This window comes from Octopus sinensis, linkage group LG7 (genome assembly GCF_006345805.1).
Source record: "Octopus sinensis linkage group LG7, ASM634580v1, whole genome shotgun sequence".
Lineage (NCBI taxonomy): Eukaryota > Metazoa > Mollusca > Cephalopoda > Octopoda > Octopodidae > Octopus > Octopus sinensis.
Window position 1 is genome coordinate 89,903,348 of NC_043003.1, and position 25,179 is coordinate 89,928,526.

The following is a 25,179-nucleotide window of genomic DNA, read 5'->3' on the forward strand; positions in this document are numbered from 1 at the left end:
TTCGTAACTTGAAAACATGAAAATAATTTATATCCTTATACTTAATAATAAATAAATTACTTACATGTCTGCATTAATGCAAAATGCAAAAAATCCTTCAAAATAATGCAATGACAAAGGAATAAAAAATTATCTTATGAACTTCATTAGCTTATATTTGTTTCTGCTATAAGCTGCAATGGATTCATTGTTGAATGCCTGAGTAACATCTTATAGCTTCATTGGAGCCTTGAATATGAAGTGCAGTTTATTTGGGAAAAGAATTACATTTGTGCATATATATAGGAGAAAGCATTACCAATGAGAAAGCAAACATGTATGTGGAGAAGGAAAATCAAGGGCTCTTCCCATAAATATAACAAGATTATCTTTTAAAGTGTATATAAAGAAGGGTACATTCAGATTTAGATAAACGGTAATTAGATCTAACAGTAAAATTATATGTACATGCACACACACACACTCTCATACATATGTATGTATGTACTTACAGAAAATCTGCGAGATAATTCAAATTATTAAAATCTATTTTTTACTAAATGTAACCTGTTATTTAAAACACTAATCTCTCCTTTTTAAATACTGCTATCAGAGTAATGCTCAGGGATTTTATCAAAATAATATGACAGGTGGATGTGATTTAAGAGAGAACTGCCTGCTATTTCAAACATGTCTAGCTATTACAAAGAGGTGTCATTCATGGTTCATACATATATGTGTGTGTGTATATATATATATATATATATATATATATATATATATACACACACACACACACACACATGAAAAAAAATTATGATTTAAGGGAGATTTGGCTGCTATTGATTCATACAAACATTAAATAGTAGGGTATTGTTTGAGGGAAATTTGTTTACATATTGCTGAGTACACTAAGAGTAACCTTGTTATATGATTTAACACTTTAGCATTCAGATTATTCTTGTCATATCTAATACTTGTTTATTCATATTGTTTTGAATTAATTATGCATTATCTCATAGCTTTGAGATTTCAATGAAGTGATTGTTTATTTTTAGAAAGACCTCATAGGGTAGGTGTGAGAGACCAGAACTGGCCACTTTGAACATGAGATAGGTAGAATATTTTTGAAGGGTATGGCTGGTTTAAATGCAAAAAGGTTTAAGTGGGGATGACATTTTTTTTTATTTTGCTGGGTCTTGAGGAAGAGGCAGTGACCCTTGTAGACTCTAAAACTCTGGTGAGATTGATCCCATTAACGTTTTGTTTCACCAGTTGCAAGGTAACACCTGCCAGAAAGATGTGATAAGGAATGAGATGTTAGAGGAATGATGTTCTGGGGGAGGAAGGACTAGGTGTAGTGGTTTCTATGGGACCTGGTGGACTTGACACAATAAGGAAAAGATTAGGGGGTCAAGAATGAAGGAGGTTCAAGTTCAGCTGGCTTAAAGGAACAGAGGACATAATAATGATAGAAAAAGCAGAGAGAGAGAGGAGAGACAGTGCACCTGTGGGTCAGAGGTTGGAACATATCTGTGAGTGATTTTGTGCTGCCAGTCAGTACTGTACAGTAGTACTCATTCTCAGGATATAGTCCTATATATGTATATCCATGCATGTGTGCACACACACACCACTGGCTCCCATCTACCAAATCAACTCTCAATGCTTTATTTAATTCTGGACTAGCTATAATAGAAGACATCTGCTCAAGATGCCACACAATGGGTCTGAACTCAAAACTATGTGGTTGGGGAGCAAACTTCCTTAACACACGACTATTTTCTGCACCTGTTCAAACATCAGTAACAGTGATTGTGTGATAATTTTCATAATGTTGATTTTACACTAGGCACACTTTTACAATAAAGTTTCAAAGCTCACTTTCAATGTTATTCTCTGATTTCTTTACAATATATGAACTGCTTTTTTTTTAGTTCAGCAGTTAAGATCAATGTAATTTAAACTCTTTTTCTTCCAAGCATTTCAATTCTAAAGAAAAAATTGCATGTTATACACAAGAGTCATTCTTTTTTTTTTTTCCTGACTTTTCATTACCCATAATTAGACCCATACATTATACATAAATAAATAAGGTAATTAATTAACAATAAAAGAATCTACTTTTCTGAAAGAGAAGAGGTCAGAGGGAAAATATTTTAATGATGCAATAGGTTAACAGTATTGGAAGATTGTGTATGTAGAAAAGGAAGGAAGAGAAAACAGACTAAATATAGCTGAGATGAAAGTGAGGAATAAAAGAAAAGGTGAGGCATTATTAAAAATGTATTGTTTTTGTTTCAGTTAATAATGAAGTATTTATTCAAATAACTTGTCATTATCAAGCTGGTGTTTGGAACATAAATTAACATGAAATTTTAATGGAAAATTTTAATTTAGATCACTATAAGATAGGAAGTTTTCTCAGGCAAATTGGTATCAAAAACAGGAGGGTTCTGGAAAGAACAGGTGGTTAAATAATCAGTTGTTAGATAAATAGGAAAGTAAATAGCAGACATCATCAAGTTGTAAAGTGATAACAAGAAAACTTAATAAAATCTGGTAAGTGAAACTAATTAATGAGGGGTTGGAAGAAGTAATTACACAATATGGAGAAAATTAGGGATGTAATGTGAAACCAATTGGGAGGGTTCTGAAAAAAAAATGTTAAATAATATAGAAAAGATTGTTAAATAAAACAAAAATAGATTTCAGGGTGTAAAGGACACTAACAATGATGGTGTAGGTCTCCATCATTTCACTATGAGGATTCAGTTGTTCAATTAACTGAATTGACATGTAAATGGCTGAATTCCACAGGTACATGTCATAAGATCATCATCGATTAAGTCTGCTTTCCATGCTGAATAGGTTGGATGGTTTGACTGAGGATTAGCAAGCCAGGAGGCTGCACCAGGCTCCAGTCTGATCTGGCAAGGTTACTACAGCTGGATGCCCTTCCTAACGCCAACCACTCCAAGAGTGTAATGGGTGCTTTTTACATGGCACAAGAGCCAGTCAGGCGGCACTGGCATAGACCATGCTCAAGTGGTACTTTTTACGTGCCACTGGCATTGACCACACTCGAATAGTACTTTTTACATTCCACTGGCATGGGAGCCAGTCTAGCAGCACTGGCATCAACCATGCTCACATGGTGCTTTTTATGTGCCACTGGCATTGACTATGCTTGAATGGTGTTTTTTAGGTGCCACCAACATGGGTGTCAGGCAGTACTGGCATCGGCCATGACAATGATTTCACTTGACTCAACAGGTTTTCTCAAGCACAGTATATCTCCAAAGGTCTTGGTTGCTTGCCATTGCCTCTGTGAGGCCCAACGTTTGAAGATTGTGATTTACTATCTCATCTTAGGTCTTCTTGGGTCTACCTCTTCCACAGGTTCCCTCAACTGTTAAGGTGTGACACTTCTTCACATAGCTGTTCTCATCCATATGTAACACATGACCATACCAGCACAGTTATCTCTTTTGCATACCACATTTGATGCTTCTTATGTCCAACTTTCCTCTCAGGATGCTTACACTCTGTCGTGTTATGCACACTAACTTTACACATCCAGTGGAGCAAACTAGCTTCATTTCTTTCAAGCCTACACATGTCCTCAGCAGTCACAGCCCATATTTCACTGCTGTGTTGCATGGCTGTGTGCACATACGCATCAAACAGTCTACCTTTCACTCTGAGCAAGAGGCTCTTTGTTACCAGCAGATGTAGGAGCCCTCTGAACTTTGCCCAGGCTATTCTTATTCTAGCAGCTATGCTTTCAGAGTACCCCCCCCCCCACTGCTACTGACTTTGTCATTTAGATAACAGAAGCTATCAACTACTTCTAGTTTTTTTCCCTGGCATATGATGGAAGCTGTTTTCTGTACATTTTCAGTGTTTATTGCCCCTGTGCATCTGTCACACAAAAACTATCTTCACAGTTAACCTTCTTTTGATATTACTGCACCTATTATGTGTCCATAGCTTACACTGGGTACATCTTATGGAGTTTCTACCTACACCTTTTCTATAGATTGAGCAGAGCCATCTACCTGAAAGGATTTGTGATTTGTCTGCCTCCTTACTATGACTTTGGTTTTTGCTAGATTGACTCTCTGGCCCTTCGATTCTAGACCTTGATTCCACACCTGAAACTTCTCCTCTAGTTCTGATAGTGACTCAGCAATTAGAGCAAGGTCATCAGCATAGAGGAGCTCTCAGGGGTTTCCCGTCTTGAATTCCTCCGTTATTGCCTGGAGGACTATGATGAATAAGAGGGGGCTGAGGATTGATATTTGGTGGACCCCTACTCCTACCTGGGATTCTTCATTATACTTGTTGCCAACTCTCACCTTACTGACAGTATCCCTGAACATGGCTTGTACAGCTCTCACCAACCACTCATCTATCCCAAGTTTCCACATTGACCACCAGGTAAGGAATCAGGGGACCCTGTCAAAGGCTTTCTCCATGTCAACAAAAGCCAAGTACAGAGGTTTATCTTTGGTTAGATATTTCTCCTGCAGCTGTCTTATCAGAAATATAGCACCAGTGGTGTTTATCCCTGGCACAAACCCAAACTGCATTTCGTCTAAACTAACTCTCTTCCTAATCAGTTGGGCTTTAGCCCTGATCCTGAAGTCACTAACTACTAACCCATATTATGGGCTGTATTCTTCACCCAGGAAGGTTTTGGCATTTATAAGTAGCCATCTTCCATTTTTCTTGGTGAGAATATAATCAATCTGACTAGTGTACCCACCAGACTGGTAAATGAACAGGTGACTGGCAGGTTTCCTGAAGTTAATATTACAGATCATAAGATCACTTGCATCAGAGAACTCCAGCAGCCTGATTCCTTCCTCGTTGCAGGAACCAAATCCGTTGCCTCTATGTATACCATGGAAGCTCCTTGGATGTTGTTGTCCAACATGCCCATTGGAGTCACCAGCCACAAAGAGAAGGTCCCTGTCATTCATCGATGATGTAGTCTGCAAGAGGGTGTCATAAAATTAGTTTCTCTGTTCATCAGGGTCGCCCTGGCTGAGAGGCATAAACTGAGATAATAGTTGCTAATCCATGTTGCAGCACTAATCTAAGCTTTAGTATTCTATCACAGGCTCTGATTACCTCGATTACCTTATCAACCCATTTCTCCACACAAGAAGTATACCCACACCCCCAACCCCAACAGTGTTCCCTACCCAGGAAGTCTTATACCTATGTTCTTTGCCTGTGAGAAACCTAGCAGAACTTCCTCTCCACCTTACTTCTTGGATGTAGTACGAATCTACTCATCTCCATTCAAGCATCTCAACAATCTCACCAGACCTACCTTTCAATGTACTCTTAACAATTCTCAGGAAGAATCAGTGTGTGTGTGTGTGACAAATCATTTAGGAGTAAAATTTGATTGACATAAACTGTACATATGTGTTTTCCTTGTCTGTCTTTACATTGATGCTGCTCAAAAGCTGTTCTTCTTTGCTATGATCGACAGTATTTTGATTAAATAAATGATATTAATAAGTACCAGACCCATAAGTAAGTACTTGGCTTTATATGAATGTCTAAACCTTTCACCTTTCAAAGCAAAGCTTCAACATGTAAAAGAAAATAATGATACATATGATGCTTGATACAAATGTTCACCTGCAAGGCAATATTTTCCCATAGCTAGACATATCCAGTCTTCTGTGAAAAACTTGTTTATGGGAAAATATTTCTTTGCTTGGAAACAGGTGAGGGTTGGTGACAGGAGGGGCATCCAGCCATAGAGAATCTGCCTCGACAAATTCTGTCTGACCCATAAAGCATGGAAAAGTATATATATATGTGTGTGTGTGTGTATATATATATATATATGCATGTATTAAAAGAAATGAGGTACTCAGGAATTCGGATGGTTTTATATTTACAGATATTTATTTGTATATTACATGTTTTTATACATCATATAACTTAGATCATGTATTAGCGCTTTCTCCCATTCTAGTGGGGTTTTCAAATCAAACTAAGTTCCTGTGTAAAAAGTTTTGACTATTTTATAATGTTATTGAGTGTGTAGTGGTGGGGAGGGATATAAGACAGTACAAGAGGGTGATGGATGAGGAGAAAGTGAGAGAGAGAGAGTGTGTGCGTGTGTGTGTGTTTTTGTATTTGGAAGAAGTGTTAAAGAAAAAGAGGGGAAGAAGAAGAAAAAAATTTTGTTCTGCTGGACAGGATGTTTACTCCAAGGGGGATCTAAGATCTTGGGGGAAAAGAATTTAAGTTTTGACCATTTCATAGTGTTATTGAGTGTGTAGTGGCGGGGAGGGACATAAGAAGGTAGACCATAAATTATATTTCCTTTTTATCATTGTGAGAGAGTGTATATGTGTGTGTGTGTTTAATGAGGGATGGTCAAATGGTTTTTGGGTTTTAGAGAAGAAGAATTCTTTTTATTATTGTTTTGTGGAGGTGTGTGTGTGTGGGGGGGGTGTCTGTGAGTTTGGAGAAGGGAAGAAAGGAAAAGAAGAAAAAAAAGGAAGAAGAAATAATTGTGTTGATATTTATACCACTATATATATATACACTAAATGCTACACTATGTTAAATTGTAAATTGAAAGATTTGTCCTTCAATGTATGATGAGCAAAATTTCATAAGGTCCATACTTGAAAACGAGACTTTCTTGTATTGAAGTTACAGATGACAGAATACAAACTGACAACTACTGAGTCTGTTGTCTGATCTTCAATTGATTTAGTCTAATATCTCACTGATTGACAGTTAAATAAATATTAAGTTTTATCATACAGGAGTAACTGGTTCCACAAATAAAAGTGAAATGGTTTCATTCAAATATTAGAATATCCTTTGTTCAATATTGTATTTTCAAAAATCAAAACATATGTGTAGAACTCTGTGTGTGTGTGTTTAATACAGTTTACTTAACAAATTTGGTCCTTCATTTGGTACAGCTTATTATAGAGATATTTTCAGCCATTCAATTCGGGGGAGAACTTAGTTATGAAATATTTTTCCATATTCCTCCTGAAGGAGGTGTCATTCTTTGGACAAAGGGACAGATCTTAAATTTTTCTTCTCCACATGTATCTAGATGTTTACTCAGTGGTATCTTGCGCAGTTCTTCATATATGTATGTATGTATTTGTGTTTTAGCCATTGGACTGTTGCCCTGCTGGGCTATCTCCTTGAAGGGCTTAGTCATTCAAATCAGCTGCAGTACTTATTTTAAGTCTGGTACTTGTTCTATTGGTCTCTTCCTACTGAACCACTAAGTGATAGGAATAAAAAAAAATCAATGCCAAGTGTATCAAGTGATGAAAGACAAAGTTATGTGTGCATGCACACGCATGCGCGTGCACACACACACACACACACACACACACACACACACACACACAAGAAACTTCCACACAGTTTCCTTCTACCAAATACACATAGAAAGTTCCATGCTTCTCAAAACTTGCCAATTCTGTTCCAGATGTGCCAATACCCCTTTTCTTCTTTATGGCTCTTTTACTGTTCACTTTTCCATCGTGTTTTATTCAGTGTACTATGCATGCCCTTTTGAAGACTTTTTAAATTGGCTTAGAGCTCTAGAAAAAGACAGTTTCTCCATGTGCCATGTAATGTGACCGAATCCCAAGCTAGGTGTAAAACATACTTTTCGACCGCACAACCACACTTATGTCTCTCTCTCTCTCTCTCTCTCTATATATATATATATATATATATATATATATATATATTTATATATATATATATATATATATATATATATATATATATATATATATATTTATATATATATATATATATATAAGGCGCATGGCTCAGTGGTTAGAGCGTCGAGCTTACGATCGTGAGGTTGTGAGCTCGAATCCCGGACCGGGCTGCGTGTTGTGTTCTTGAGCAAAACACTTTATTTCACGTTGCTCCAGTTCACTCAGCTGTAGAAATGAGTTGCGACGTCACTGGTTCCAAGCTGTATCGACCTTTGTCTTTCCCTTGGATAACACTGGTGGCGTGGAGAGGGGAGGCTGGTATGCATGGGCGACTGCTGGCCTTCCATAAACAACCTTGCCCGGACTTGTGTCTAGGAGGGTAACTTTCTAGGTGCAATCCCATGGTCATTCATGACCGAAGGGGGTCTTTACCCTTATATATATATACTATTAATGTGTCACTAATTTATGATCTATTGAATTACATCATAGATACATTATATATGCCAATTGGTCAGTTTATTTAAACCCTTGGTTATGGTAGTCTTATAAACAGTAGGTACAGGCACAGCTGTGGAATAAGAAGTTTTGCGTCCCAACCACATGGTTTCAGGTTCAGTCCCATTGTATGACACCTTGAACAAGTGTCTGCTACTATAGCCCTGGGTCAGCCAAAACCTTGTGAGTGAATTTGGTAGATGGAAACTGAAAGAAGACCATTATATATGTATGTTTGTTTGGGTCTCTTTGGATCACATGATAGTTGTAAAATGATTGTCATACAAGTAGTTTCACTCATTTTCAATATTCTGCAAGAATAGTTGGCCTTGTTTCGAAACAGGTGAGGGTTGGTGACGGAAAGGGCATCCAGCTGTAGAAAATCTTTTTCAATAAACTCAGTCTAACCCATGCAGGCATGGAAAAGTGGGTGTTAAAGTGTTGATGATGATATCTCCATGAATAGTGAAAGTCTTTTGTTGATAAAACCCCAGCATGGGACTGAAATTAGTCAAGTTGGTCTCTCTTTCACTATCCACAAATATATCATATACAGCCAAGATGTTTTCATCTGTCTCAGCATTGTGTTAACTTCAAAATCTATAGATATATTTTGCGAATGTACTTATACTTTTGAAAGGTTTAGAAAATATGAATACATGCTATCTTAACTCTTCAACATTTAAACTAGCTCTATCCCACCCAAGTATTCTACCCATTTTATATTCAAGCTGGACACATCCAGCTATTCACTCCTACCAGAAGTTTTAGCATTTAAACAAGCCATATCCAACCCAAATATTCTACCTGTTTTATGTTTAAAATGGCCAGAGTTGGCCCCTCATACATAACCTTCAATATCATTCTAAATATAAACCTTGAAACCATAAGATGATACATGGTTAATTCAAAACAATGTGAATAAATAAGTTTTACGTTTGACAGTAATTTGATTGCTAGAGAGTTAAACATGGTAAATGAATACAATCCAAGGACATTAATGATTTTCAACATAAAGTCATACAAATAGTTCGCTATGCAATTAGAATCTGATTTATAATTTACTTTAATTACCTATTTTAGAATGGTAATGATAGTAATAATAAATACATGTAGCATTTTGGATGTTGTTTGTCATCATAGCAGCTTATCACTGAACTCAATAAATACAATTCCTGCTACTCTAATTATCATTCTCAAATTAAAAATGGAAAGAAACTTCAGCTTAATTTTTAAGCTGTTGAATTTCAACTCTGTCCAAATCTTATTGAAAAATTTCCATTGAATCAAACTACAACACAGTCAATACCTTATCCACTCAAGTTCTTCTAGGTGCCAGTATGGCTGTGTGATAAGATGCTTGTTTCCCAACCACTTGGTTCCAGGTCCAGTTCCACTGCGTGGTAACTTGGCCAAGTGTCTTCTACTATAGCCCCAAGTTGACCAAAGCCTCGTGAAGTAGATTTGAGATGGAAACTGAAAAAAGCCTGTTGTGTGTGTGTGTGTTTGCCCCCCTCCCCACCACCCAACTAGTGCTGATGTGCTTACATCCCAGTAACTTAGTGATTTGGCAAAAGGTACCAATAGAATAAGTACCAGGCTTTAAAAAATGAAGTTGATACATTCTATTAAAAAGTCTTCAAAAGGGCATGCATAGTACACTGAATAAAACACGATGGAAAAGTGAACAGTAAAAGAGCCATAAAGAAGAAAAGGGGTATTGGCACATCTGGAACAGAATTGGCAAGTTTTGAGAAGCATGGAATTTTTTAAGGATAGTGTCCTGATAGCTAACAACTGCTCCATATAGTTTCTTCCATGCTTTGGTTTTTCTGGACATGAAGAGTTTCTGAAAGTCATAAGACTCTTCTTCTTTTTTTTCTTTTTTAAGCACATTATATTTTTAATATTGTTTCTGATTTCAGTACAAGACCAGGAAAAACTAGCAATTTTGAGTGGAAAAAGTTAAATCAGTTAAATCAACTCCAGTATTTGATTGATACTTTATTTTATAGAAATCCAGGAAGTGAAAGTTAAAGTTGACTGCACTAGGATTTGAATTCAGAATGTAAAGAGTCAGAAGAAATATTGGTTTCAAATTTTGGCACAATGCAGCAATTTGGGGTGGGGGGGGGTGTAATTACATCATCCCCAGTGCTCAACTAGCATTTAATTTATTGACCCTGAAAGAGTGAAAGGCAAAGTCGACCTCAGCATAATATGAACTCAGAATGTAAAGACAGATGAAATGCTGCTAGGCATTTGACCTGATCTGCTTACAATTCTGCTAGCATGTTGCCATAGTTGGAAGAAATATTACAAATCATTTATTTCTATGCTCTTATAATTGTGCCAGCTCAAACTAACCCACTTTAAAATGGGAATGGTTCTTATTTTTTCAGTTAGTAAAACTAGATAGTCGTAGCTAACTTTTGTATCACCTTAAAATCAATCAGTCAGTGATTGTTTAAAAAAAACAAAAACTTTATGAATGCAACCTTATGACACGGAACAAACAAAATCTTAGAAGAAATAGTGATGATACATCTGAGAACATAGAATTGCGCAGAAATCAGTATTGTAATCTTGAAATATGGAGCTAGTTGCTGTATTTACTGTAAATCCATCCAACCGTTTCAAGCTTGGAGCAATAGATGTAAAAGTGCTACTGGTTATAGAATCTAGAATATATCATTAACATTTTTCATTGTTTTGAGCAATGTGTATTTCATCTGCTATTTTTGAAACTACAAACTTTATTCTGTTTGAAAAAATCTTGTGCATATGACCAATTTATCAGTAAATATTCTAGTTTAACCCTTTAGCATTTAAACTGGCCGCATTCAACCCATATATTCTGTTTTATGTTCAAACTGACTAGATCTGACTTCTCACGTCTACCCTACAATGTCATTCCAAAAATATATCACATCATTGAAACTTCAAAGCCACTAGATAATACATGATTAATTCAAAGTTATAGGAAAAAATATTACATTTGAAAAGTAACCTGAATGTTAAAGGGTTAAACACCCTACAATCTATAAAATTTTTCACATTTCCAAATAATGTTTCTTCAGTGTGTTGACTGTTGTTTAACCCCAGGTCAGCATCTTATGTTCTTAGTGTTTACTTGAATTGCTTGAGTTATTCAGGAAGGCGTCATCCCCAAAGACTGGTGCAGCAGAGTCTTATGGTCAGCTGTAAGGTGATGCCTTAGGCAGAAACAATTACAGAGGTATCAAAATGCTCAATCAGGTCATGGAAATTACAGAGAGTTATGCCTCAACTAATTAGGGATAGAATTAAACTAGATGAGATGCAGTTTGGCTTTATAGAGAGACAGTTGCAAGAAAAGTATTTGGCCAAAAGTAAGCCATTGTTATTTAGCCTTCATTGACCTGGAGAAAGCTTTCAACAGGGTTCTCTGCTCTCTTATTTGGTAGTCTCTAAGGAAGCTAGGAGTAGAGGAATGGCTTGTTATAGCGGTTCATGCCATGTACAGCGATGCTCTCAGTAAACTGAGAGTTGACCTTGAATACAGTGACAAATTTAGCGTAAAAGTTGGAGTACACCAGGGATCAGTTCTTAGTCCACTCTTATCTCTCATAGTTCTCAAGGCCATAACAGATGAATTCAAAACTGGATGCCCATGGAAACTATTATATATGGATGATCTTGCTTTTATTGCAAAATCTGAAGCAGAATTGGAGAAGTTCTGGGTTTGGAAGCAAAACCTGGAATCAAAGGGCCTTAAAGTTAATTTAGCTAAGACTAAAGTTGTTGTTAGCAATAAAGGAGATAAGACTCTCATTCTGGCTGGCCCTGTTCAATATGTAGGAAAGTAGTGGGATGTAATTCAATTCACTGCACCAAGTATAACCTATGGACACATAAGAGATGCAGTGGAATCATGGGAAGATTATCAAATAAGGTTGCTTTTGTGTGTGGCAGATGTGCAGGAACAGTAAGTACTAAGAGCACGAGAGACTTAAACTCTCTCAAATGCTCAGGAGGCTCTCTTGAGGTAGTCGATAGTTTCTGCTATTTAGGTGACCAAATTAGCAATGGTGATGGATGCTCTGAAAACATTGTTTCTAGAATAAGAACAGGGTAGAGGAAGTTCAGAGAACTACTACCTCTGTTGGCAGCAAAAGAACTCTCTCTCAAAGTGAAAGGTAGGTTGTATGATGCTTGTGTGAGAACAGCTATATTACATGGTAGTGAGACATGGGTTCTGACTGTGGAAAACATGCGTAAGCTGGAGAGGAATGACTAGTATGCTCCATTGAATTTTCCACATCAGTGTGCATGACCAACAAAGCACAACTGTGTTGAGAGAAAAGTTAGGCTTAAGAGGGATTAAATGTGGTCTGCAGAAGAGAAGACTGCGTTGGTTTGGACATGTGATGTATATGAGTGAAGACAGCTGTATACAGAAGTGCCTGTCACTGAAAGTGGATGGTACCTGTGGAAGAGGGAGACCCAGGAAGACAGAGGATGAAGTAGTGAGGACTGATCTTAGGATGTTGGGACTCATGGAGGAAATGACAATAGACCAAGATGTTTGGTAATATCAGGTTCTAGAGAAGACCTGTCCATGAAACTGAGTGCTAGAAGAGTTGTATCTCACCCACATGTCGCAACACACTTTTCACCTACTCTACCCTAAGAAATCAAACTACAACTCCTCTTCTAATTGCATTTTTCCCTTCCTCACATTTCTTCCTCATACATTATGATTGTTTTCTAATCCTCTTTCTTACCCTCACTTCTCTGCTCACTGTGTCACTGCTCCCCACTCTTCCCACCATCCACACCCACTTCCTATTTTTCTAACCAGGTTCTTCATTCATATTCTTGTTACTTGTGAGTATATCCAAGCACTACACCATCTCTCTTCTGCTCTCACATATTTGTTGTTTCCTACTTTCTCTCTCTTTGGTCACTCTCTCTCTCTCTTCTTGTTTTTCCTCTGACTAGGTAAGCAAGTATTAATCTCTTTCTATACCTCTCTCTCACTCTCTCTCTCTCTCTCTCTCTCACTGGGTAACCACGTACCTCTCTATAGCAAGACACCTATTTCTGCCTTTCTATTTCTCTGTTACACTCTAACCTTTCATCATTTGATATGGGATCACCTTCTCTAATATCTCCGCTGTTGTGGCAAGACACCTGCTTCTGTCTCTCTGTCACACTTTAACTTTCATTCTCTAACTTATTCCTTGCCCCTCTCATAATTTCTTGTCTTGTGGGTTACTTGGTTACATGCCAGTGCTGGTGCCATGTTAAAAGCATCCAGTCCACACTGTAACATGGTTGGGTATCTGGAAGGGATTCCAACTGTAAAAATTTTGCCAAAAGTAACTTCACCTGTGCTAGTGTCATGTAAAAAGCACTGAGTCCACTCTCCAGAGTGGTTGATGTTAGGAAAGGCATCCAGCTGTAAAATCCCTGCCAAAATAGACACAGTAGCCTTGGGTAGATTTTCTACCTGGCCAGCTCCTGTCAACCGTCCTACCCATGCATGCATGAATGTTAGACATTAAATAATGGTGATAATGATATTGCTGAATTAGCTGTTTTTCATGAGGCTGTCTATTTCATCTTAATCCTTTCACTACTATATTTCTGTTGAAATACACTGTCTTTGTTTCAATTAATTTTAAAAATAATAATGAATTTAATAAAATAACTTTGTCCTTATTAATTTTGTGTTTGAAATTTTGACGGAAGATTTTAACTTGGTTCACTTTGAAACAGGAAGTTTGTTTCATAGGACCATGTGTGGTTGCAGGCAGGTTGATATCAAAAGGGTTAATATAGATGTGGTACTTAGTTTATGGTCAACTGAAATAAGTATGATAATTTACTTTATCATTAATGCAAAGTTTAGTTTAGAACCCTTTTATGGCTATATTTCTAATGAGTAGACTATCATCATCATCATCATCATCATTTAATGCCCATTCTCCATATTAGCTTAGGTTGAACGGCTTGACAGGAACCGGCGAGGCCATACTGGGTTCCATAGTCTGTTTTGGCTTGGTTTCTATAGCTGGATGCCCTTCCTAACACCAACTCCACAGGTGCTTTTTATGTGGCACTATCATCACTACTTTTACGTGGCATCTTGGTTTTAGGATCTCGGTTCTGTTGTGGTGGGTGGGCCTTATCCAGCAATGCATCACGTATCTCAGTCCTCTGTCACCTCCTTCGTAAGGTTCAACATTTTGAGATCAGCCTTCAGTACTTCATCCCATGTCTTCTTGGATCTCCCTCTTCCAAAACTGCCCTCAATCTTTAATCAAAATTTTGGAAGAGTTCGATAAAATCTCTGTAACATTGTATTTGTATTTTATGTTGGTGTTCCCCAACAGAAATACCAGAATATCATTCATGATGCGATGAGAATTTGAATGAAATTTTATTTTAACCCTTTTGCAATCTGCTTGAGACTTCCCTGGAACTATGATAGAAAGTTTTTAAGTGATTTAAATTAAAACCTTCCATCAAAATTTCAATTTATGTTTCAAATTCCAGCTTAATAATAAGAGTAATTTTACTGAGTTTGTCATGACCTTCAAAATTAATCAAAAGAAAGGCAGTGTATTTCAGTAAAATATAGTAAAAATGTAAAAGTAAAATCTGACCAATTTAACCCTTTTGTTACCATATTTCTGTTAAAATACATTGCCTTTCAGTTAATACTGAAAATAATGAAGACTCTCTTAAAATAATTTGCCATTATTTAAATGATGTTTATAACATAGATTAATATGAAATTTTAATGGAAAGTTTAAATTTAGATCACTTTAAACAGGAAACTTGTATCTAAACTTCCTGTTTAAAGAAAAGCAGGCAGTCTCAGGCAGATTGGTATCAAAAAGATTAATACTGATAATATCAAGTGGGTCTGTATGAAAAGAGTTAAGTTTCATATGGAGTTTTTTTTTACAACTGGAACCCACCCTTAATACAAACTACCTTTTCCTATTGTTTTTAGAGCATACAGAGATGAAGCTAGACCTAAAAATGAGGTTCCATGTAGAGGTACATACATTACATATTGTAAAACAATCTTAACAAAACCTGCATCTTCAGTTATGGTGGAATTTGGTTTTAGCTTTCTAATGACCTAAGCATTAATTAAGCATTGTCAGAAAATGAATTCACTGAATGGATATTTCAGATTAGTCTCTTCTAAATAGGCTGCAATTAATGTGTTTTCAAGAGACACACCCATTCCTTAAAAGGTAGATGTCTTTTCATTGTTGAATAGGAGTTTTTCTGGTGGTAGAAGTCATTATTAGTAGCAAAATAATGAGGGAAGGTGATTCAGTACAAACAGTAGGTGACCAGACTTTTAGTGTGTTTTGCTCAATGTTTTTCTTTTCTGTTAGGATGTCTTTATGAGCATCAACCCTTATAGATGTTGTTAAAAGAAATACCAGTAGAATACTGTTATTCATTTCCAGTCTTCCATGAAACTATGTCTGGTCATGGAGAAATATATATGGAGAAAGGCATCCAGTTGTAGAAAATCTACCTCAACAAATTCCATCAGACCCATATAAGCATGGGAAAGTAGATGTTAAATATTGATAATGATGTTTGTAGCTCTGCTAATCTTTTATGTATATAACTTTGTAAAATATCTCCTCCCTTCTAAATGTTATTAAAAAAAATACTTGTAACAAACTGAAATTGATTCAGTTGACTTGACATACCTTCTTTCAAAAATTGACCTTGTGCTTATTCAAATTATTAATATTTAAATTGTTGTTGTTCATAGCTCTGCTATCCTTTTTACATTTGTAACTGCTTTGAGAAATATTATCTACTCATAGCAAACACATCTATGACATCATGCATTAGCATTGTGTATTTAAATGAAACTTCTGAGACATGACATCCCATGTAGTTGACTTAATCATTCCTCACTCTGTCGTAGTTCACTGACTCACAGCCAGTTGACTTTTTTTTTTTTAATTCAAACATTTGAACTAAAAAGACTAAAAATATATTTCAGAAAGCCATCGTTGTTAATGTTAACCTTGAAATACTTACCTAATATCTGCGTCATAGGTTTCAGCTGTTTTTATTTTTTCAGTGTCTTCTATTCAGTCAAGCTGGTTTAAACCTTGTGCCCTTTGAGCACTGAATTCAAATTAGAATTGTTGAAGACTTGAAAGAACATTAGTTTCTATTCATATCAGGCACTTTGTATTCAAATCAAATGTAGTACACTTGAAATAATCTATGAATGATATTACATAGCATACAGCGATTGGTGTAGTGGTGATTCGTTTGATAAGTCTGCAATACAGGTTCAAGTCCTTGCTGGAATTTTACTTCATTTATGCCTCATGCTTGTGTTTTTCAGATTTAGTCATTATCCCAAGGGAAACACCCCCCCCCCACACACACACACACACTTCACCAGCCAGTTTTACTTGCTATTAACTCATTAATTATAACAACGGTTTCAGAGAATCCAATAAGGGTTTATCTGAAATTTTTTCTCTTTAAATGTTTTTATTTTTCCTAATTTAAGTGTCCCACTTTATTATTTATTTTTGCATTCACAGATACCACTACTTCTACAACCTCTTCTAATTCCAAAACATACACCAAGTTCATTCCATCTTATGAATACGAATCACAGTTAAACCACAACCAAGCATGTGGCTCTGAAAAAAATACTACTACTGTCCCCTCAGGTCACAATGGGAATAACAGTGATTCACATGCAATTAAACCAAAACTTGCTGACTTTCATTTCATGCCCAAGGTTAGTCAACCTCAAAGCAACAAGGACTATAGGTCAAGTCTAAATGGGGAGGTTTGTCCTTCTGAAAGGGTTGGTGATTATGATTTACTCAAAGCTCAATATGAACGGGCTAAAAATGAGTTGCTCTCATTAAAAAGACAACAGGCTGAAGCTGGAAAAGATTCAGAGACCTATCGCAAGAAGTATGTCTGTTTCTTAAATTTGGTGCCGCAGTCTGCTGAAAATAACGATAATTTTAGTAGTCAGAACTTGGATTTTAATGCACGCATGAAACGACTTGAGCAAGAAGTCAGTGAAAAGCAAGAAGCCTTAGAATTGCGAAAGCAACATCAGGAACCAACTCTAGAAGTTGGTATGAATGAGGTGGCTGGGAAAATGTGTGATAATCCTTCTCATACTTATGATGGATTATATAAACAGTATGAAATACTTCATCAACGTTATACAGATTTAGTTACTAAACACACAACAACACTTAGTGAACTGAAAAATATTCGTGAAGAAATAGGGCATACACAAAAAAGCTATGAAGATCTTTGTTTAGAGCGAGACAATGCTGTGAGTGAAAGAAACAGCTTGCAGCAACAATGCACCACGGCAATCAGGAATTGGGATGCTTCCATACATGAAATCAGTGAACTTAAAGATACATTAGATGTCTTAAATCTGCAACGTGAAAAACAGATTAAAGACTCTCAACAGACAATAGTCATACATCTGCAAACAAAAAAAGATCTGGAAAATGTATCTCGTGAACGAGATGCTGCACTGCGGGAGTATTCGTTGATTATGTCAGAACGTGATATGGTACACAAAGAGATAGAGCAGCTGCAAGACAAAGTTACAGAAGCGACCAAACGAATTGAAGTTGTTGAAGGAGAAAATAAAAACCTTGAAAGTGATGTAAAAAAGCTGCAAAATCAGGCTGTGGTGGCTTTAAATGAGCGTGATAAAGCCCTTAAAGATTACGCAGATCTTTTCCAAAAGTATAATGATGTCATTACAAAGCATGATGGCAACAGCAACCGAGAAGACTTTCCTTCCAACTATTCTTTACTTTCTCAAGACCATCTTAGTTATAATCACCAACAGATGGAAGAACAAAACATGTTGTTTCGGGAAAGTTTTGAACGAATGCAAATGGAGAAAGCAGAAGAAATTGAACAGGGTGAACGTGAGGCAAATGGATTACGAGCTCAAATTGAGAAGCTGCAGCATGAATTAAATGGTAAGTCTGGCATGCAGTTCTAATATTGTTATCATTCAAAATAGATTGCTTTCTATTAATTATTTCTTTTTCATAATGAATCACTGATACGAGCAGAAGATAGCCTATAGTTTATAGAACCCCCCCCCTACTTCAATAGCTAACACCTATACTCTTTTACTCTTTTACTTGTTTCAGTTATTTGACTGCAGCCATTCTGGAGCACCGCCTTTAGTCGAGCAAATTGACCCCGGGACTTGTTCTTTGTAAGCCCAGTACTTATTCTATTGGTCTCTTGCCGAACCGCTAAGTGATGGGGACGTAAACACACCAGCATCGGTTGTCAAGCAATGCTAGGGGGACAAACACAGACACACAAACATATACACACACACTTATATATATATACATATATACGACAGGCTTCTTTCAGTTTCCGTCTACCAAATCCACTCACAAGGCATTGGTCGGCCCGGGGCTATAGCAGAAGACATTTGCCCAAGATGCCACGCAGTGGGACTGAACCCGGAACCATGTGGCTGGTTAGCAAGCTACTTACCACACAGCCACTCCTGCGCCTATATTTCAAATGATTATGAAATACTAAATGGCATCAATAGAATGCAAGATTTATATATTGCATGTGGAAGAAAAAATAGACATATGACTAGAGATTCATACAGGTGCAGGAGTGGCTGTGTGGTAAGTAGCTTGCTTACCAACCACATGGTTCCAGGTTCATTCCCACTGCATGGCACCTTGGAGTGGAATTTGGTAGATGGAAACTGAAAGAAGCCCATCGTAAATATATATTATATGTGTGTGTCTGTGTTTGTCCCCCCCCCCCAACATTGCTTGACAACTGATGGTGGTGTGTTTACGTCCCCGTAACTTAGCAGTTCAGCATAAGAGATTGATAGAATAAGCACTAGGCTTACAAAGAATAAGTAATGGGGTCGATTTGCTCGACTAAAGGTGGTGCTCCAGCATGGCTGCAGGCAAATGACTGAAACAAGTAAAAGAGTAAAAGAGTATACTTACAGTTAATTTGTCTATTTATTGCTTCTAAATCCGCAAATAGAAATTAACAGTTGGAATTATTTAAATTTCAGAAATGTAGGATTTTACCCATTATTTTAATGTTTTTTTTATGTTTGTATAATATCTAGGTTTTTCATTTTCTATTTTTATGTATCTAAAGTTTGAGTATACTGTATATAATCTATTAAATCCATTGATCAGCATCTTAACCATTATTAAAGTAGTGGATCACTTCTGACAATGTGTCTTTTGAACAAATTTTTAATGATAATGTTTTTTTGAACTTGATAATTATGAACTGTTCAACTTCCATGGCAAATATCCATTTAGTTTTGCACACCAACACCTGTCATTCTAGCCTTTTAATTAATTGGTTCGTGTAAAAGTGAAACTTAGTTTTATTGTTCCTCGTAGAATGAAATACTAATGTAACCTAAATAATATTTGTCCTGCAAAATTCTACCCTTTGAACTTGATACTATCAACTACTAGTGTTCTTGCAACTGTGAGCCAACTTAAGAGCATAAGAGATTACATTGATTAAATACAAGGTCTCGTGTAAAAGTATTGGTACTGTTGCTATAAAAAGAAAATTGCAACGCATATATGAATTTGGTATTTAATCTCCTCTGAAGTAGTCTACTTCTGAAACCACTCACTTTATTCAACATTGTTTCCACCGATGGAACCATTCCTGGAACTCCTTTTTGAGGATAGTGAGCAGCTACCTTGTTGCATTCTCTAGGACTTCCTTGATATCACAATTGAGGAGACCCTATGTAGTTGAAGCCTAATCATTTCAAGACAACTACACTCTACACACTTTATTTCCAAGAACTGCTATAAATAATGGAAGTGAGCAAGAACGTTATAACTTAATGTGCACTCATGACAGAGTTCCAGGTCAATCTGTGCCAGGCAGCTTCCCTCTGCATACTTTAGCTCAGTTACCGTAGCAACAGCTCCAATACTTTTTGATTAGATCTCATTTGTAAATCTTATTTATTTTCAGTTTTCATGTTGCACAACTGGGTTTATATTTTCCTTTTGAAGTAACTATTTCATTCCCTCAGGCCATTTGAACTAATTCTGGTATTCTTGAATCACATATACTACTTCCATTTATCTTATTTGTTAATTTAATTTTTAATTTTAGAAAATTCAATAGCTTTTCTAAAACATTTATACCTACACACTATAGTATATGTTTGACTTACAAAGCACTGTGTATTTCTAAGATTATGGCATTAAGTTGACTTTGACCTGTACTGTAAACAATTGAATGTAGTGAAGTTAATATATGAGTATTTGAGATTTTTGCTTTATGTCTCAAAGTCTAAAGCACAGTTATGATTGAGAAGTTCATTTCCCAACTATGTGGTTTTAGGTTCAGTCCCTCTGTGCTGCACCTTGATCGGACCTAAACCTTGTGAATGAATTTAGTAGACAGAAACTAAGAGAAGACTGTCTTGTGTGCCTTTGTATGTGTGTATTTGTGTTTGTTTACATCTGATAGCTTGTATAAAAGTAGTGTTGTTTTTCATTTCTTCTGTCAACAAATTGTCAAGTCACTTCATGCCTTCAAAGCCATGTGAAGTAAGAGAAACTAGACTTAAGAAACAGGTAAAGATTAACATCAGAAAGGCTATAAAGCAATACCTTGAATAACATTCGTTGACCTCATGCAAACATGGAAAAATAGGTGAAAAACAAACAAATAAAAAATTGTGCTTTGTGTTTAGAATGGTTCTTCTTTCAAATACTTCAACTTCTGTTTATGATTTGATACTAATTTGTCTCATTTAACAAACATAAATATGAGAAATAGATATATTTTTATAAGTGATGAGAAAAAAGGGAAAAAGAAACTGAAAAGTATGGACATAAAGACATACAACTTCCTTCTCTGTATCAAGAATTCAGTACAGTCTAACAGAGCAAGATATTTAGTACATAGTTTAATTCTTTACAATTTAAACCACTCTTGTCCATCGCAAATAGCCTGCCTATATTATGTTCTAACCAATCAGATCTGTGCTCTTACACCTACCCTACAATGTCACTCTAAAAATAAACAATTACACCATTAAAATTTCAAAGGTACAAGATTGTGCATGATTGATTCAAAATAATGTGAATAAATAAGTATTATATTTGAATGCTAAAGGATTGATATTTGTTTTTCTTTCTTGTCTGATAGAAAAAGATAAAGCCTTTTTTTTTCTTTTTCTTTTTTTTACATTCTGCAACTTCTTCAGCAGTGATTAGTTGGTACTGATGTGAAGCTGCTGGTTCTTGCTCACAGTGTATACTTAGCTCTTTTCTTCTGATAATAATAACAGCCTGTTTATAAATATGCAGATTTATAGGTTGAATAAGATTATAAACTGTGCACTGTTTCACATGTAAGCATCCATCTGTATAGAAATGATCTTGTTTGTGTTCAGGTTAGGAGGAGATCAGTGAATGGTAAGAATTAGCTGAACAAATTGGGTAAAGTGTTGGTTTAGTACAAAGCAAGGCAGATGGGGACAAAAAAGTATATGCGATGAACTAAATAACGGCAAATCTCAATGAACAAACAGTAACAAAGAATAAGATTACAAACTAAACTACATGAATATCTTATCAACCACGCTGGCATAATTTATTATCCTCCTGTAATACTTCAGATCATGAATTGGGCATTTCCTCAGTTGAATGAATTTTAATAAAAAAAACATAATTAGCTTAGTATTGTTTTCAATATTTTATTGTTGATATACTCTTACTCTTTTACTCTTTTACTTGTTTCAGTCATTTGACTGCGGCCATGCTGGAGCACCGCCTTTAATCGAGCAAATTGACCCCTGGACTTATTCTTTTGTAAGCCCAGTACTTATTTTATCGGTCTCTTTTGCCGAACCGCTAAGTGACGGGGACGTAAACACACCAGCATCGGTTGTCAAGCAATGCTAGGGGGACAAACACAGACACACATACACACACACATATATATATATATATATACATATATACGACAGGCTTCTTTCAGTTTCCGTCTACCAAATCCACTCACAAGGCTTTGGTCGGCCCGAGGCTATAGTAGAAGACACTTACCCAAGGTGCCACGCAGTGGGACTGAACCCGGAACCATGTGGTTAGTAAACAAGCTACTTACCACACAGCCACTCCTGCGCCTATCTTGAAATCTTTGTTTATAAATAGCCTTCTCTGTTAATATGCTTGATTTGATTCTAACCGGTAACATGAAACATTATATGAAACATTGTTATGTATAATGTCATTCAGTACACTGAGAAAAAAACCTGGTCTCTTTCTTGTACAAACTCCCAGGAAATATAAAGGGTGTCATTTAGAATAAGTAAGGAAAGGCTTAATGTTCATTGGCTCAGTTCATGAAGAGAATGTAAATAGTTTCCTTATAAAGGTGCAGCTTATTGTATGTATAAGAGTGTGGAAGTAGTAAGTGAATTTCATTTACAGTATTGAGAATTAGAGTTTCTAGTTTAGTCATTTTTTTGTTCCTGTGTTCACAGTCCTACTGGACTTGATAAAACAAGTGTAAGTACTCATAATAATGATAGGCACCAGCTCTCATGGCTTCTGATCTTAACTAATTGGAAGTGTTATCATGTACATATTTTGTCTTGGTATAAAAGATGGGCTACAGCAAATATTCTGCTCAATACCACAGATTTGCTTGTCAGCTGTGTGACCATAACCAGTTGACCTTGGTGGCTGACAATATGTGCATTTCTGATCACAAGCAGAAGTAGTGGGGGAGCATCATAGTCATGTGTTGAGAGAAATTCTTTGGAGTTTGAATAATTCATCTCTGGAAACAAGAGTGTATCGTTCAACATCCTTAAACAACCCTTATGCAAGGTCCTTTTGAGTGGTGTGGGTTACTTGACCTGAAGAAAATTTTAACTAGGCTCCACCTGCAAGGTCATGTGCTGTTTATCTTGATATGAGATCACCATGTTGCACATATATGGTTGTGATGCATGTGCTTGGTGTACCCTTATCAGATGGGTTGTCATGATGGGTATACTGAGCTTCGTATATTTTTACCAGTGTTACTTTGATGGCATGCACTGCTCACTCAATAATAAAAATAAACTTGTATGTAGTACTATTGGGAAAGGGTAAATACAAAGAGAGAAAGCAATAAATCAAGTAGAGAAAGACAATAATAATATCCAAAAATGCATGCACAGTACTCAGAATAAAACACAAAATTATGACAGAAATCAGGTGTTTGGAAAATAAATTAACATGAAATTTTGATGGAAGGTTTAAATTTAGATAACTTTAAAGCAGAATATTTGTATCAGACACAAGGGTGTGTAGTCTCAAGTGGATTGGTATCAAAAGAGTTAAGTTTGTCATCTAGTTTAGCAAAATACACATGAAATTTGTTTTTTTTTTTATCTTTTTATTTGTTTCAGTCATTAGACTGTGGCCATGCTGGGGTACTGATTTGAAGAATTTGTTTTTTAGTTGAATGAATCAACCCCAGTACTTTTATTTTAAGCCTTGTTCTTATTCTATCGATCTTTTTTGCCGAACTGCTAAGTAATAAAAAATGTAAGCACAACAACAATGGTTGTAGTAATAGGGGATAAGCACACACACACATGCGCACACAAATATATATACTCTCCTGTCAAAGATGACATATGAGCGTTCAGCTTTTTGCCAAACAACCTGCACAAATGATTTGTTTATAATGATCAAATGTTCATGCCACATATTAGCCCACTCTCTCCATCAAGTCGACATTGCCTTAACAGCTTCTTACCATACAGCCATGCCTCCACCTATGCTGTTTTGATTCATCTGCAATTAGTCTACATGTATGCTTTTTATAGTATGGTATGAATCAACTCTGTTTGGACCAGTTCATTTGTTCAATTGTTAAGATTTTGATAAACTAGTTAAAATGTAGACGAAAGAGTCATAGCTCTAGTTATTGTCATCCCTACATGTGGACCACTTGGCGTTTGGGCAGGTGACTGCTACAGCTTCAGATTAACTTTGTGATATTGTGGAATTTGATAGAAGGAAAGTATATGGACACCTTTTGTCATTTGATATTAATATTTTCTGCAAATTGAATATCATGAAAGAAACTTTTTGCAACCTTAATGCCATTATGAAAGTATTTACTGAAATTAACATCAATTATAATCAACGTGTTTAATCATGCTTAATGATTAATCAGTCTTTCATAATTTGCAAAAGCAACTCCTTTCTTTTATTTTCATGGCTGTTTTCCATATTTACGTTGGTTAGACACATATGTTATTGAGACATTGTTTTACAGCCAGATGCTCTTCCTGTCACTGACCTTTACCTGTTTTTCAAGTTAGGGATTTTTAACTCCACACAGTATTGAACTTACAGAGTGGATAATTTGTTAGCAGAACTGACAACTCCACCATCCGTACATTGCCACTTCCTTAGAAATAAACTAAACGTAAAATACATATGCACATGCATGCACACACACACACACACGTATCAGTGTATATGGACTCGTACGAAGTTTGTATGGACTCATACAAAGTTTGAATTGTTTTCAAAGGAATTTTTGTCCATTCTTCTGCTAAACAGTCTCCAGTTCTTGTAGTGATGATGGTGGAAGATATTGACTCCTTACTTGTTTTTCTAAAATGCACCATAAATTTTCAATAATATTGAGATCTGGGGACTGTGGTGGCCAGATAAGACATTCAACTTTACTAGAATGTTCCTCGTGCCATTCAGTACCAACTTTAGCTGTGTGAATTGGTGCATTATCATCCTGAAAGATGGCGTTTCCCTCCGAAAGCAGTTCCGCAACTATAGGATGAATTTGATCAAATAAAATGCTTAAATAGTCTTCACTATTAATTCTGCCATGAAAGGAA

At 36.1% G+C, this 25,179-nt stretch overlaps 1 protein-coding gene across 1 annotated transcript in view; it reads left to right on the forward strand.

Annotated features, from left to right (window-relative positions):
• The window catches only part of LOC115213855 (disks large homolog 5), a 186,609-nt gene that overhangs the window by 76,486 nt on the left and 84,944 nt on the right, over positions 1–25,179 (forward strand). Inside the window, exon 3 of the mRNA XM_029782794.2 lies at positions 16,811–18,241. Coding sequence (XP_029638654.1) covers positions 16,811–18,241 — 1,431 coding nt within the window. The remainder of the gene's footprint in view (positions 1–16,810; positions 18,242–25,179) is intronic.